The sequence below is a fragment of the Sebastes fasciatus genome, chromosome 14 (genome assembly GCF_043250625.1).
Source record: "Sebastes fasciatus isolate fSebFas1 chromosome 14, fSebFas1.pri, whole genome shotgun sequence".
NCBI lineage: Eukaryota > Metazoa > Chordata > Actinopteri > Perciformes > Sebastidae > Sebastes > Sebastes fasciatus.
Window position 1 is genome coordinate 24,945,759 of NC_133808.1, and position 15,292 is coordinate 24,961,050.

Consider the following 15,292-nt stretch of genomic DNA (forward strand, 5'->3'; position numbering starts at 1 on the left):
CTTGAGCTCACAGGAGCCACTCAGGGAAAAGCTGTCAGGGTGAGCTGCTGCAGCAGTTACCCTGCAGATGTTAATCCGGCATATGGGTCTTTTTTTTTTTTTTTCTCTCTCTCTCTCTCTCTCTCTACAGTTCACGGCATGTCAATGAAACCTGATGCAACAAACTGAATGCAACAACTTTATCAATTCATTTGACTTTAATTTAGCGCAGACTATCTGTGAGTTGATGTTTAATTGGTAGTGTAGTACTGCTGACATCCCGTGACGTCATACATGACATCACGGAATTAAGAATCCCCATGAGAATGTTATTCCCCAGAAAGTCATCTTTGTTATTGTCCATGACAAGACCATAAACAATGTCCTTTTGAGAGAAGGTTATTGATTTATATTTTCTTTCTGTCAAACAACCAAATAAAGACAACATTCGGCTTGGATTTTGTCCGTTTATTAAAAATATTCAGTCCACAGTAGTTCAGATTTTGGCACCAACAATATAAAAACAAGTTAATCAAAAAATAAAGTGTACACCCCAAAAAAGCATTGAACAAAATGCCTGAATAAAAGGGATAAATAAAAGAAATGAATTAAAAAATAAACAAAAAAATACAAAACATTTATGTAATTAAAATGCATTTCACTTGGAAATAATGGTGAATTTTCCAAAAGGCCAACATTTCTTTTTCTTTTCTTTTTTTCGAAATAACAGTTTTGGTCAGTCAGCTTTTGCTTTATACATTTCATAGGCACTATACCTTGTGTATCTTTTAAAATACCCACATTACAGATCACAGAATCACATCTACATGGTGACTTCAAGAGCCTATCCTGTAATAATAGCAACGCAACGTTTTTTAATACCAACTCAAAAGTAACAGTGCTTATCTTTTTAAGGAAAGTTTGTTGTTTTGAATTTCTTGTAATCTAAAAGAGAACTCTTAGTGACCCGTTGCTCTGTTCATCAAAATAGCAGGATGCTGACAGTATTGTACGTCTTTTACAACTGTAATCTCCTTCATTACAAAGAATGCTGATTATCCAAGATAATAAAAACTGTCTAATCAATTTAATTTAAATCTGACTGAGATGGTCTGGTTTGTCTAAGTCAAGCTGAGACGACTGTAAAAGTTGTTTTGGCCAACAAAGTAAATACTGCATGGCTTTAGAAATTCCTTTGCTGATTTGGAAATGTCTAAGGACCCAGAAAATGCATTGTACCATTACCTAAATATTGTCTGAATATACATTAGTCACAGTGAGACTCAAAATGTAACAACAGTTATTATCAGGGAACATAATTATAAAAAATCAGACGCATTTGAAGTGGTGTGTTTCGACGTGGTCAAAGGAAGATAATCGTCATGGAATGTCCCAAAGCAACAGTAAAAAATACACAACAATACTGCATCTGGTGTGTGTGTGTGTGTGTGTGTGTGTGTGTGTGTGTGTGTGTGTGTGTGTGTGTGTGTGCGTGTGTCAACACTATAGGCAGGGTTGAGGTGATAAAGCAGCAGGATTTTTGCTCTAACAGATTGATGTCAAAAACTCCTCGGTTGAAGAATTCCTTCTTTCTACTGAAGAAGAAACATGAAAGGTTGGGCAGATGTTTGAAAAGGCACAGAGGTTGGTGTAGAAAAGTCTTGTTAAGGCACTTAAATTTGGCGAGGGAACCTTTAAAAAGGCACAGATCTGATGGAAATGTCTTCTTTTTAGTGAAAACAGGAGGAGGCTTCCTTCTTGAAGTGGTAGTGACGCTGTAAGGGGTCTCACTTCTTCATCCTCCTTTACTCATACTCCTCCTCCTCCTCTCTAATCTGACGGGGTGTGAATGTCTGCGAGCAGCTCCGGCCTCAAACACTCGATCGGACACTGGATGTTCTGGAGAGCAGAGGAGGGAAGGGCAAGAAGAGAGAAGCGATGTTGTGATTTATTAGTTTTGACTTGGTTCACAGCAACATCCTCTACATCAATGAGAAATTACAGATCACCAAATCTATGCTGATTTGAACACTTTCATAATGGGTAGGGCTAATAATAGCAGAATATTAATAGTAAAACTTATAGTGAGACACTGACCAGTTTGCGTAGAGCGTTTTCTCTGTACCGGTCGAAGACATCTGAATGAACAGGTTGAAGGAGGTCAGCGTCCACATCAGTGTGTCCTACCGGCCTCTTGCAGTCCTCACAACGCCAGCCCTGAAGAGAAGGAGGGAGAGGTTGATGCTCACACACACACAACACACAGTCTGAACACAAAGACTCCATAATGTAGGTTCTGATCGTAATACGCATCGACATTACCCATAAAGCAGCACTGAATAGGTTTTTGTGTTACACACCTGTTGTCCTCCATAGCAGGTGCAGGTACAGATGGCGCCCAGGTATTCCTTCTGCCACTGGTTTCCCACCTGGTACATTTTCCCATCGTCGAAACATGTCGACTCATCTGGAGGTTGAGAGTTTCATATCAAAGATCAGTTCTCAATTCATTTCACAACAGACATGAATGGGCAATTGAATATCCGTGAAAAAGAACTGAAAGAATAAATATAAAGGAACCATCCTGTATCACAAGCCTGACGTCTCAGTGAGTATAGTTCTAGTTCTGTGTGTGTGTGTCAGTCTATACTTACGGGGTTCACATTTGAATTCTCCCTTGCCATTGCCCAGGCAGGTACAGCTCATCATGTGACCGTTCTCAGCCTGGCGATCCCACTTCTCTCCGACGCGATAGTTATTATTGTTGTCATGACACCACTCTGAAGGAGGGAGGAGACGTAGGAAGAGAGAAAGAGCGAAAGAGAGTATAAAGGGAGGGAGAAGAGAAATGCATGAGGATGGCGTGGAGAGGGAGGAAAGTTGGATCGGAAATGGCAAAGACGGGGAGAGCAATTCCAAAGGTCAAACTTTTCCTCTTCACATTGCAGATAAAGATTCACAGAAACTGATTTTTCCACACAGCTAAATTCATAACATCTGTAAAACAAGCATAAAACACAATCTGAAAAAAATACATTTGTATTTCAAACAACATGTGATCTCATCCTTTAAATTAGACAGAGTGTGAGTGAGTTTTTCTGGTTCCCAGTTGAATACACACATTGTCCCAGTGGAGACACACACATAGACATACAGGCGGGTGATGGATGGTGATCTCAGTTTCTGGTATTGTCGTGTTAGATACATGGACAATACAAATAACTGAGACTGAAGCTGGCCAGTTAGTTTAGCTGTCTCTGTCACAGGTTAAAGAGGCAGATCAGAGATACCAACATGGGCAGACCACAAACAGACTATATTCAATTAAACAGTCTGCTATAAATGATCTAGTTACCGTTGCTAAGGCTGCCAATGCCGTCATTTTAGTACTGCGTGTTGCTGCACATAGAACAATTCTATGGCCTTTGAACTGTAGCTCAGGAATTTATAAAGTGCGTGACGTAAAACATTGTTTTGTGTCCCACATAACTCCAACAAGTCTTTTCAGTTTTGTTTATGATCCTCTTATAAATTCCTCTTTGAGTAAATCACATAGAATTATTTGTTTTCTAATTCCATGGTGTGTTGTTTGCAAAGCATGCTGGGATGGGGTTATTAAGCTCACTCACTGGATGAATCACATCTAAAGTGTCCGCTGCCCAGCCCCAGGCAGCGGCACCACAGCTTGAAGCCCGTCTCAGACATGCGCTCCCACTCAGAGCCAACCTCTTGGTAGGTCTGCGTGAACGTGTCGTAGCACACGTCCCGGTTGCCGTTAATGGGGATGTCACCTGGAACTAAGGGATGGAAGAAACAAATGTGTTGAGAACAGAGCCATCTGATGTGGTTTACCTTCACAAAGATAGATGATGCACACATTATGCTCTATAATTTGATTTAAATGTTATAGTCATCAAATTGTTCATATTTAAACATTGTTAAAAACATTTATTATAGTGTCTCTATACAGTTACTATTCATAATAAGATTTTATACGATTAACTAATCGTACATCTTTGTGTATACATGTGCTACATAGGAATGCATATTAAACTTTAAACATATTAAAGAGGACCTATTATGCTTTTTTGCTTTTTCCCTTTCCTTTAGTGCGTTATAGGCTATAGTTTTTTATGCTTGTAAAAGGTCTGCAAAGTTATAAAGTCCACACCAAACCTGCCTTTTCTCCCGTAACGTGGTGATGTCACCAAGTAACACTTAAGCATAATACCTGCCTAGTGGCTAGTTTAATACGGCCTTAAACAAAGCTAGTTAGAGCGGAGCCGGAGCAGAGTCCGAAAAGTTAGGTTGACCAATCACAACAGTGGGTCAGCTGACCAATCAGAGCAAACTGGGCTTTTTTGGGGAGTATGCACCTGAAAATAAGCATTAATCTTTATTGTTGTGAGAGTGGTCAGAGAGGACTACTGTACCAGCGTTGCCAACGGTTACGACTTCCTCCAAAACCTTCTCTTTAGCCCCGCCCCTCATGGCCTCCACTACGATGTTATAGGAAGCTCCGGATGTCAATCCAATCAGCGTGGCACTGTTGGAGGTGCCAGGAAGACGCATCTATATGGAGGAAGAGAAAGTTAATAAGAGGTCCTTACTTCTCCAGCAGTAAATATGTATGTGTGTCTGTGACTATGTGTGTGTGTGTATATACCTGAAAGCCTCCCTCCTCCAGGTGTGTAATGGGATTGCAGGACACCTCATACTCTGAAGTGTGAGGGACACCAGACCAAGAGATGGTCGTGATCGTCTGTGCTTCTTGGGGCAACTCTGTTTCGTTGTCAGGGAAACCAAACGCAAGACCTGGCAGGGGACCGTCGCTCACCTGCAGGATCAAACATAAGAGTACAGAGATCATGTGAGGTCATAAAATCATATATACACTTTTATTTTAAATATTAAAGGCTCGACAGCTAATATATTAGTAACCCTGCTGTTTAGCTTCTGTTTAAGTTCAATATTTCTGAAGAAGATTTACAACAGATAATTTAAGTCTCACACACCTTGACCAAGGGTACTCTGTTTCCATCAGGGCCTGCTACCGGAATATAGATCAGAGGCTCTCTGAGAGTCGGTCTCATGCCTTCTCTGGGTCCACTGAAGGGGCCATGGAGTCCGTTGTTAGGGCCCAGGTTCTGGTACTCGGTGTAGATGTGCTGGCCCTGCTGGCCCGGTATGTTCTGGCCACTAGTACCAGCCAAGTGAACCTGGTTGGTGTCAAAACTGGACACAAAAAGAGAGAGAGAGCCATGAGGAGAGAATAACAACAGGAGATGCAAATGGGAAAATGAATGGAAAAAAATGAAGTGTTCTTGGTCTTGCATTTTTGTGCTTAATTAATAATTTCATTATGATTATGCAGGTTCTTACATCTTGTCATTGAAGGCCTCAGGGACATCCAGGATGTCAGTGGTGGGTCGGTGAGGAACAGGAAGCTGTGGCAGCTCGGGGACCAACAGCTGATGATCTGGAACTGGTTCTGATTGGACAAGAGACACATGGCTGTTATAAGCAAGTAGTGCAAAGCAAATGCACTGATCCACTAGCAGGTGAAAACACAAGATGGTTGTGTTCTCTGGGAAATAGTCAGTTATCAAATTCTTTTCAACAGGAAAACTAAAATATAGTGAAGATTTTAAAGGGTAAACATGTTTCTGATGGATCCATAAAAGCCCAGACACAGACTGATGTATAATGAGGTGTGTATTTGATCCCAGTACAGGCTATAGTTGCGACCTGGTTGGTTGTGTCAAGGGCTATATGCTGTAATTCTACATTAGCAGCAGTTCGACAGCCAGCAGAGGGCAGCAGAGCATAGCGCTCAAACATATGGCAATTGTTAAAATGTGGGAAAGATTACTTATTACTTGTCACTTCGACAATGTTGTTGCCAACAGAAACAATTCATGCTGTTATGGCTTAAACGTCTGATGTAGTTAAAAATAAGTTTAAAGAAAAGAGAAGTTATTCTTCATTACAACAAATCAGCATTATCAGACCAAGCTCTCTCCTCGAGTGGAGACACGAGATTACCTCACCTAAATAGTGCAATTCTTGGCACAACTCCTGAAAGTGGGTAATATAAAAACAGCCCATAATGTTGTATTTTATAGTTTTATGAACTCTTTTGTGGGAAGACTTAATAGTTGCTAGTTTTATGATTCTACAGCAGCACCAGTTGTATGTAATACTTCAGAATATCATAATCTAAAATGAAAGGATGATAGGGATACAGTTTCCGTCAATGCCCTGTTTCTCAAAAATGACAGTGTAGTCTTTTGACATTGTCACAATGTCTTGAATATTTTCAACATGGGAGCAATCTTCACTTTAATAAAAGAAAAAAAGTTAAAGATCTGAAGTTTGCAAGGGGCCATTCACGCCAGCATGTGGTTGGTGGGTGAACTTACGTGTTCTGGCCTTGCCCACGAGAGCTGTGCTTCTCAAAGCATTCTGCAGCGCCACAATCTTAATGACGTACTCCGTTCCTGGTTTCAGACCTAACGAATACACCAAAAAGTTACAAACATTTGTTATTTGCCAAATTTTTTTAATCAATGTATTTGCATGTACGTATGTTCCATTTTGTTTACTGTGTACAGTAAATGTCATGCTCCACACTCACCATTGATGATGGTGTAGGTCTGGCCTGCATGTGGTCTGGGGATGACCTCTCGAGGCAAACCCCCGGCCTCCTCATAGGTGACATAATACCCGGTAACCCCTGGGCTGCGTGACGACTCCCAGGTGAAAGAGATGCTGTTCGGGTTCAGGGAGGTAAAGCGGATGTTGGTGGGCGGGACGACCAACGGTTTGGCTGGAAGAGACAGACAAATAAGTAAGTACTCGTAAAAACTACATGTCATTAGACACTTAATAAAGAAACATAAAATAACATCTGCAAATTACCAAAATACTGATTTATATGTAATGAAGTTTGTCCACTCAGCATTATGTAAGGGCAAACAAACTAAAGAGGGTAAAAATGTTATATTCACAAATTATAGTGAATCTGAAAATATTATAATGCTGGTTTGTGATATTTTTATTCTAAAATTTGAAGCACACTTCATTAAGTTGTCGTAAGATCAAGCTGCTATCAGCTTAATTTTCCTGATTGAACACTGGAATCCACATTAATGAAGTTTTTTGCTGTTACAAATATATATATATAAATATTGTGAAACAGCGGTAACGTGAGCCACGGAGTGCAAAACCGTGGTACCGCCAGCCGCCGTCTGACTTCCGTTGCTCCTAAAGTAGTGCTATTATGGTAAGGATAGCCTCTGGGCGAGGCGACCGGCGTTACCACAGTTCACTTTATCGCACTCCACGTTACCGCAGTCTTGAAAGGGAGGAGGGGTGCTCAGTTGGTTGCAATCTGCAACCACACCACTAGATGCTGCCAGATCCTACACACTGTACCTTTAATTTATTGGTTTGTTTTCTTTTAGAGCAGAAGAATAAATATATATACACACACACATTTCTTGCCATCACGGCAAAGACGTAACACTCAAACTAATGACACTAACACAGTAGGATAGAGCTGAATGGTTACCTGTGGTGGCAGTGAGTGTGAGAGGAGCGCTGCGTCCGTTCCCTTTCAGTGTATAGATGTTGATCTTGTAATTGGTGCCTGGCTCCAGACCTGAAGCGAAGACACAGTGACAGCTCAGTGAGGGATTGTGTGAGCTTAATATTAACAGCTGTTGGTTTACACTACAGTACATCTTTGTGTGTGTAAATGCTTGAACTTTCTCATATCTGTGTACCTGTAATAGTGAATGAGCGTGAGTCGGCGCCGATGGTCCTTTGAATGGGTATGTAGCCTGTAGAGGAGGTGGTGGGAGTGGCCTCAACCAGGAAGCCAGAGATGGTTTCTGTCTTGGAGCGCCAGGTCAGGGTAATGGAGGAGTCGTTAACATCGGAGATACGTACGCGGCGAGGGGGGCTGATGTCTTGAGGTAGACGAGGAAAGACCGAGAAAGTAAGGGACAAGAATGGCCTTTTTGCACAACACAAGAACTATCCGTCTGTTTTCATGAATCAAAACAATGAATTCATTTTGTCAGAATATCACAATTTATGAGTTACAAACTCACTCTCCAGGGTAGTGACCTCTCCTTGGACTGGCCTGCTGGTCAGAGAGTTTTTCAAAGCGTAAACATGGACTTCATAGGCAGTTGCAACCTACGGGAGATGGAGAAAAAGAGACTTCAGTCTCTCACAGTGTTGCACAATCTCCACAGGACTGAGTTCAAGTATACTGGCTGCAGCTGCAATCATGCATGTGCATGCATGTGTACCCACAGGTATGAGTCTGCCATCAATCAGAGCTTGTCATTTGTGTAAAGATAAAAATGTACACATTTTGTTTTTGTTTGTTTTCTCCTTACGGTTTGTTTACAATGTGGTCGCAGAATATAGTTTTTGGAGCAAATAAAGTTTGCGAACCATCAGTTGGAGAGTTAGACCGTCATTCGGCTATAGGGATGCTACACCCACACTCACCATGAGTCCAGGGATGTGTGCCTGTGTGGCGTCCGGAGCCAGGTTGATCTCCTTGGTAGGACCGCTCTTGTTCTTTGGGTTCACCACCACACGGTAGCCTGTGAGGCCAGTCAGGCCATTTAGTCGGTTCTCCTGACCTGGCACAGCCCAGCGCATAGTGAAGGAGGTAGGGCTGACCTGGGAGAACTGGAGGTCGGTGGGGGATGAGATGGCTGGAGGAGGACAGGAAATAAAAAGAGGGTTAGAGGGAAACAGAGCTCATCGAACACTGTCAAGTCAGAATAAAGGATTTTACACTTTAATACCATGGGCCCAAAATTCACTTTGTGTTTGGTTTCTGAACTTTATTTTTCACTTTTTCTTCTCTGCATCACATTTTTCAACATCTAGCACTCATTTCCTTCCGTACCTGTAGCTTGTGTCCCGACCAGTGGCGTGCTGGCTGTGTCGTCGTGCAGAGCGATGACCTTCACGGTGTATTCAGTGCCGGGTTGCAGACCGTAGATAGTCGTAGACTCAGCATCTCCTCGGGGAGCAGGACGCAGCTCTCTCTCACCCTCCTCCGGACTTGAATACATGACCCGGTAAGATGTGACGATTCCCTCAGGACTGTCCCAGGTGATCCGCAGCGAGGTGGAGTCGATGTCTGAGAAGGTCAGGTCCTTGGGACGGTCTACATCTAAAAAGGTGATGGGAGCAGAGAGAAGGGGTGGCAAGGTTAGAGAAGAAGGAGGACAGGATGTTTTTCCAATTTTGGCAAACAATATTTCACAAATATCTCTGTAGAAAGCAATCCCTTACTTGTTATAGCATTCACCACCAGTGGAGAGCTCTCTCCATCTTGTCCAAGAGCATATACGCTCAAAACGTACTCTACTGTGGGCATCAGTCCTGAGAAAGTAATCTCTGTCTGGTCTGGAAAAGAGAAGGACAAGGATACAGAAACAAGGAAGAAAGAGACATTAGAAGCCAGAACAAGTTTAAGTCTATTCAAACTTTAAAATACTGACAAACACTGCATACCTGGAGCAACCACCTCAGTGAAAGACTGTCCCTGTCCATTTCTGGGGACCCCGGTCACCCTGTATCCCTTGATTGGGCCCTGGGCGGGGCTCCACTTCACAGTGACGCTGTTGTCCTTCACGTCCATCACCTCCATCTCAGAGGGAGAGTCGACGCCTAGGAGAGGAAGACGGAGAGATGAAGAGGAGAAAGCTGTGAGTGGAATGGAAACATGAGGGGGGCAGGATAATCACAAGAAATTGGTGACTGTGTTTTGTCTCTGGGTGTGTGTGTACCTGTCTTGTGCATGACATAGATTGGAGTGCTGGAGGCGGGGCTGTCTCCTCTACCAGTCACAGCGTAGACGGTGACAGTGTAGTCAGTACCAGGCATCAGGTTATTGATTGTGGCGGTGGACTGAGAGCCGGGCACTGTGAACTCTTTAGGATTACTGTGACCTCCTGGATAGAGAATGATAATGTGATAAATGTTAGAGAAACCAATATTTGAATACTCAATAGACTGATGAACGGACCAAACACAACATTTCCACAATAAGTGAACACTGTATGAACTAGAAAAAGAAAATAAATACAAAAAACAAACTCACCGGACTCTCCGTGAGTGATCCTGTAGTAGCGTACGGTGACAGGTGGGGCGTCCCAGCGGACGGTGATGCTGGTGGGGGAGGAGTCCAGCACTTCCAGGTCAGTGGGAGCATCAGAGACTGGAGAGAGAGAGTGAAGAGCCAGAAACAAAAAGATAAATAAACATGATAACATGGTGAGTTACTGGAGGAAATCAAATATCAAATCAGGATTTCATACTTGTCTTCTGTTTCCCGTTGAGCGGCAGGCTCTCCTGGGTCCCGCTCACTGCGAAGATGTTGACCAGGTACTCCGTGTCTGCAATGAGTCCCGTCAGAGTGAAGTGGTTCCTGGATGGGGGCAGACGCTCGTCCTTGGTCCTGCCGCCGCTGACCATCTGGTAACGCATACGGTAGCCGGTGATTTTGCTCTGGGGGGCGAGCCAGTGGATGGTGAAGGAGTTGGTGAAGATCTCAGAGAAACGCAGGCCGACTGGTGAATCCAGAGCTGAAAAAAGTTGGGAGATACAGAGAAGGATGCATGAAGGTGCAGCAAAAAAATCTTTGATCATAAAGACAAAACATGTTTTGAAAAGATCACCTAAATACTACAATTTACAGCATCTGTGCTTCTTGATACTTATTTCTGGACTTATTTACCCTTGCTGTTAAATTAGATCATGTTGGACTCACCTGTTTTCTGGGTGCCGACAACGGGCGAGCTCTCTCTCTCCTCATACACACACACCACGCTCACCAGATACTCTGTGTTAGGCAGCAAGTCTGTGGAGAGGGAAAAAGACATAAATATAATAGATCTGTCAATCGATTAAAATAGCTAATCGCGATTAATCGCAAAATATTCACACATTTTTTTAATCTGTTCAAAATGTACCTTAAAGGGAACTTTCTCAAGTATTTAATAATCTTATGATAACCGACATGATAGTATGAGATGGTCGGTACCAATGGATTCCTTTTCATATGATGCCAGTATCTTTAATGCATTATCATCGCATTAACTTTGACAGCCCCAAAATATAGTTGTTTGTGTGTCTTTGTGTTGTTGTGTATTCTTTGTTTTTGCTCTAACTTACTCCTCAGCACCACGTTGTTACTCCGGCCGTCTGCGCTGGTTTCTGTAATGTCATCTTCATCGTCAATGGGATGATACCTGAATAATAACAACAAGGAGTCATTTTGTGTTATGTTTTTTTACATGTACTAAAACCAGTGTGTCCTCAAGATAACATCTGAATGCTGAGCTTTAAGAACGGTTGTTGTTGTTTTTTCTCGTACCTGATGAGGAAGCTGTCGATGTCGGCGGTGTTGGGGACATTGGGAGCGACCCAGGTTACCTCCATACTGTCTGGTCCAACCTGGCCAAAGCCCAAATCAGTGGGTGCTGGTACAGCTATTGAGACGAGAGAGCAGAATGTATTTTGTTATTGCTCAAGTAAAAAAAGTAGCCAGATAATAATTCTTTGAAAGAGTGAGGAGACAAATAAGGGGAGAAAATAGAATGCAATGACTGAAAGAGGAAAGTATTCACACTAGCATCTTTTTAAGGGAAGAGTGTGTGTTTTATGTGTATGTAAGTGTAAATCCATCTGAAGTTTTACGACATCTTAAAAGTGAGAAAACAAGCCGTGTTTGCATTGGGGGGCAAAATGAGCCTCAGTATGATTAAACGCCGCAACTAAAACCAGATGGTCCTCACATACACACTCAAACAAAGAGGATTATTAAACTGACAACACAGCATGCTGTGCAATTACATCAGCAACTTAAAAGGGTTTGCCTTGAAGAGTAATGTCTCAGGGTTAACAAGAACCTTATTACATTACATAACTCAGCACACACACTGTGATTTGTGTCGCCCTCGCTGGGCATCTCAAGTAACGCCGTCTATCTGCCTACAGGAGAGTTTTCACAGTATTCTTTTTTATAACTGTATGTATGTACTGTTAAGGATAGTAGTAGTAAAGGAAATGTTTTTGGTTCAGTGGATCTTACAGGTGTGCTGAGTGACTGTGGTGGGCTCGCTCTCGCCATTCTCCGTCACAGTGATCACGCTGATGTCGTAGTCGATGCCGGGTTCCAGTCCGTAGACGGTGTAATGGCCGGTCGTTGGCAGAACCGTGTCTTCGAAGATGGGTATGGTCTCGCCGGCTGCCACCACTGTGATCCTGTAACCGGTGATGGCCGTGGTGTTGAGTGGCGACCAGCTGAGACTGATAGTGGTGTCGCTCACGTCCTTGAAGGTGAGGTCCGTCAGCTGTGGGACTTCTGGGTAGGTGGAGGGAGGATTGGAGGCGAATGGTGTGGAGGAAGAAGAGAGAAGACAACAGAAAAAAACACCAAACAAACGAGAGGCAAAGGTGGAAGAGAAGGAAAGGGGTTGGACACAAGGGCCAGAAAGAGGAAGTGGTTAATGTCTGCTTCCAGTAGGGTGAGATACTCAACATATCACACCAATGGAAGAGCTAATGCAAGGCTGCTTTTCCTGGTATATATAAGCATCTGGTGAGGTTTCATCTGTTATTCAATGAAGCGTCTCCAGTGAATATTATTCATATATACACAGGTAATACAGCATTAGTGTTAGAGCAGTGATGCTAACTATTTAGTATCTGTTAAATGTTGAAAGCTAATGTGTTATTTTTTAAATATTAACTTTCAACATAATATATTAATTCAAAAATTGGGACAGTTTGCTCTTACCTGTTCTAACAAAAGGATCATGAGAATCAGACACAAACACCCTGAAATGATGGTTTGAATATCCATACCTCATGGTCTCAAACACCCATTAAAACCCCAGGACTATATCTCACTCACCAGGTGTAATGATAGTTGATATGGGAGTGCTCTCCATATCATCCTTGACAGTAACAACACTGACGTTGTATTCGACTCCTGGACTGAGATTATCCAGGGTGCAGGAGTTCTGACCCGCCTCCACAAACTCCTCCACGCTGTTTCCTTGCTGTCCGTTGGTGGGAGCGCATGTCACTCTGTAGCCGGTGATGTCTTAGAGAGAGAGAGACAGAAAAACTAGGTTTACCGCCTCGCAGCTGTATGCCTTCAAGTTGCAGTTTACATCCATGTCTGTCCAAAATGTAATCACTTCATCATTTTATCCTGTTAGACATTTGTGGGAAATTGTCATAAATAGCATATGAATTCTTATTATGGTCAAAAATGTGTTTTGAGAGGTCACAGTGACCTTTTGACCTTCAACCACCAAAACCTGATCAGTTCATCGTTGAGTCCAAGTGGACGTTTGTGCCGAATTTGAAGAAATTAGCTCAAGGTTCGGTTTTGCATCCCGAGTGTGTACCTGGTGTAGCGGCCCCGTTCCATTGGACGATGAGCTCTCCGGTGCCGGGGTTAGACTCCAGGTTGAGATCAGTAGGAGGAGACAGAGCTGCAGACGAAGAAGAAAAAGAGGAGTCAGAGGAGAAGGAAAGGGTAAATATTCATAAAGAAGAGACATTGGGGGGACAGAGAAAACAGAAGACAAGAATAAAAAAGGTTTATTCTTACGTGTGATCACCCGGCGTGTGACCGGGGTTCCCTGCTCGTGGCCGTTTATAACCGGCTGGACGCTGTAGGTGTACTCCACTCCCGGAGTCAGACCAGAAACGTAAATACTTCCCGAGTCAGAGGTCACATCTCTGGGGGCTTCTCCGCCCTGACTGGGACGAACCGTCAGCTGAAAGATAAATGCACACAGTGTGAGAGAGATGGCAGAGATTGGGGGGGGTACAGGAGGTAAAGGTCAGAGGTCAACGTTTTCCCAAGAACATGGAAGCCAGTAGAACATTCTCATCTCTGGTGTGACATATTCGGATCAATCACATTTTAACCCTGAGGTCTTCAGTTCCCGTGTTATCTAACTCCAATGGGGCCAACGCACTAAACCAAGACTAACTGGAATGTGCTTTCCACAGCAGGAAGGAAACAATCTGAAGAATATCTTTTAAGGGGCAGAATGGGGAGCATCAGATTTATGAATATGTGGGTGGGTGATGGGGTATAATATACGTTATGTATTAGCAGTGAGTGTACCTTGTATCCAATGTGGGGAACTGGAGTCCAGGAGATTACGATGGAGGTGTCGGTCACATCAGTGCTGAATTGAGGAGCGTTGCCCATCGGCGGGTCTGCAAACACACACAGAGAGGAAAAGTGTGTTCTGATTAGTTTTTGTCTCGTGGTATGTCAAGTGAGAAGATTTACATATGACTGCATGCATATTCAGAAGATTGCACCTATCTTTCTGTATCAATAACACCAGCGTCCTCTACTCATCTTAAATAACCAATCTTGGTTTTCGAGGTTAGTAGTCCTACATATATTGCATCGGTTGCATTTTATTTCACTGTAACAATGCCCACATGTATTGTCCCTGTGAAATAAACAAAAAAATAAGACAATCCCTCAAAATAGCTTATTTCAGATCAGATTTTCTGAGAACTTTGTGTTGGTATGTGGATGACGTAATTGTGTATCATGATATCTCGATATATTATTTCATCACGATACGATTCCATTTGAAAGACGATAAATCATCATATTGAATTATCGGCCATCCCTACATGTAACATGACACTTTAAAAATCGCTGAATAATAAAGTCGTACCTTCACTTTGTCAAACAAATAGTATAATTATTATATCAGTCCAACCCTAATCTAAACTCCAAAACACATGCAGCCTTTGAGCAAATATACAGGGGCTTCACACTCATTTGTGTATACATCAGACACTCACTAGTGGTGAACACAGCGCTCTCTCCTTCACTCAGTGTATTGTCTTGCTCTGCGTGCAGCGTGGCGGTGTACTCGGTGTCGGGCCTCAGGTTGAGGAGGGTGTACTGAGTGAGGCGGGTGGGCAGGCGCAGCTGCTTGGGGTTAGAGCCCTCCACGGTGAGGAAGAGACGGTAGCCGCTGATTTTGGCACGAGGGGCGTACCAAATCATCACAGCGCTGTCCTCAGTCACGTTGGTGAAGTGGATGTCGGTGGGAGCATCAGGCTCTAAAAAGAGAGACGTCAATAACACAGTTAGATGTGGATAGTTTAAATTTGGTTGTGAGGACCATACCAGAGGTTTCACATGTTCTAGCTCATTATGTAAAAGTCACATATATTATACATTACAGACCATTTTCCAGGTCTGAGGGTGTCCGTCATA

General features: G+C 43.0%; 1 protein-coding gene across 2 annotated transcripts in view; it reads right to left on the bottom strand.

The window, feature by feature from the left end:
* Positions 1-432: 432 nt before the first annotated feature.
* The window catches only part of fn1a (fibronectin 1a), a 34,193-nt gene continuing 19,333 nt past the window's right edge, over positions 433-15,292 (bottom strand). For both annotated transcript variants that reach the window (XM_074657498.1, XM_074657497.1), the window contains exons 20-49: positions 14,872-15,135; positions 14,168-14,262; positions 13,643-13,811; positions 13,437-13,523; positions 12,935-13,126; positions 12,110-12,382; positions 11,393-11,507; positions 11,191-11,267; positions 10,787-10,876; positions 10,335-10,601; positions 10,118-10,234; positions 9,804-9,968; positions 9,529-9,684; positions 9,307-9,420; positions 8,915-9,184; positions 8,506-8,717; positions 8,097-8,184; positions 7,767-7,952; positions 7,553-7,642; positions 6,617-6,808; positions 6,402-6,491; positions 5,362-5,470; positions 4,995-5,214; positions 4,646-4,816; positions 4,413-4,551; positions 3,609-3,776; positions 2,634-2,759; positions 2,340-2,446; positions 2,077-2,196; positions 433-1,878 (exon numbers count right to left, since the gene is read on the bottom strand). In XM_074657498.1, the coding sequence (XP_074513599.1) occupies positions 1,810-1,878; positions 2,077-2,196; positions 2,340-2,446; positions 2,634-2,759; positions 3,609-3,776; positions 4,413-4,551; positions 4,646-4,816; positions 4,995-5,214; positions 5,362-5,470; positions 6,402-6,491; positions 6,617-6,808; positions 7,553-7,642; positions 7,767-7,952; positions 8,097-8,184; positions 8,506-8,717; positions 8,915-9,184; positions 9,307-9,420; positions 9,529-9,684; positions 9,804-9,968; positions 10,118-10,234; positions 10,335-10,601; positions 10,787-10,876; positions 11,191-11,267; positions 11,393-11,507; positions 12,110-12,382; positions 12,935-13,126; positions 13,437-13,523; positions 13,643-13,811; positions 14,168-14,262; positions 14,872-15,135 (4,538 nt within the window). In that variant the 3' untranslated portion in view covers positions 433-1,809. The remainder of the gene's footprint in view (positions 1,879-2,076; positions 2,197-2,339; positions 2,447-2,633; positions 2,760-3,608; positions 3,777-4,412; positions 4,552-4,645; positions 4,817-4,994; positions 5,215-5,361; positions 5,471-6,401; positions 6,492-6,616; positions 6,809-7,552; positions 7,643-7,766; positions 7,953-8,096; positions 8,185-8,505; positions 8,718-8,914; positions 9,185-9,306; positions 9,421-9,528; positions 9,685-9,803; positions 9,969-10,117; positions 10,235-10,334; positions 10,602-10,786; positions 10,877-11,190; positions 11,268-11,392; positions 11,508-12,109; positions 12,383-12,934; positions 13,127-13,436; positions 13,524-13,642; positions 13,812-14,167; positions 14,263-14,871; positions 15,136-15,292) is intronic.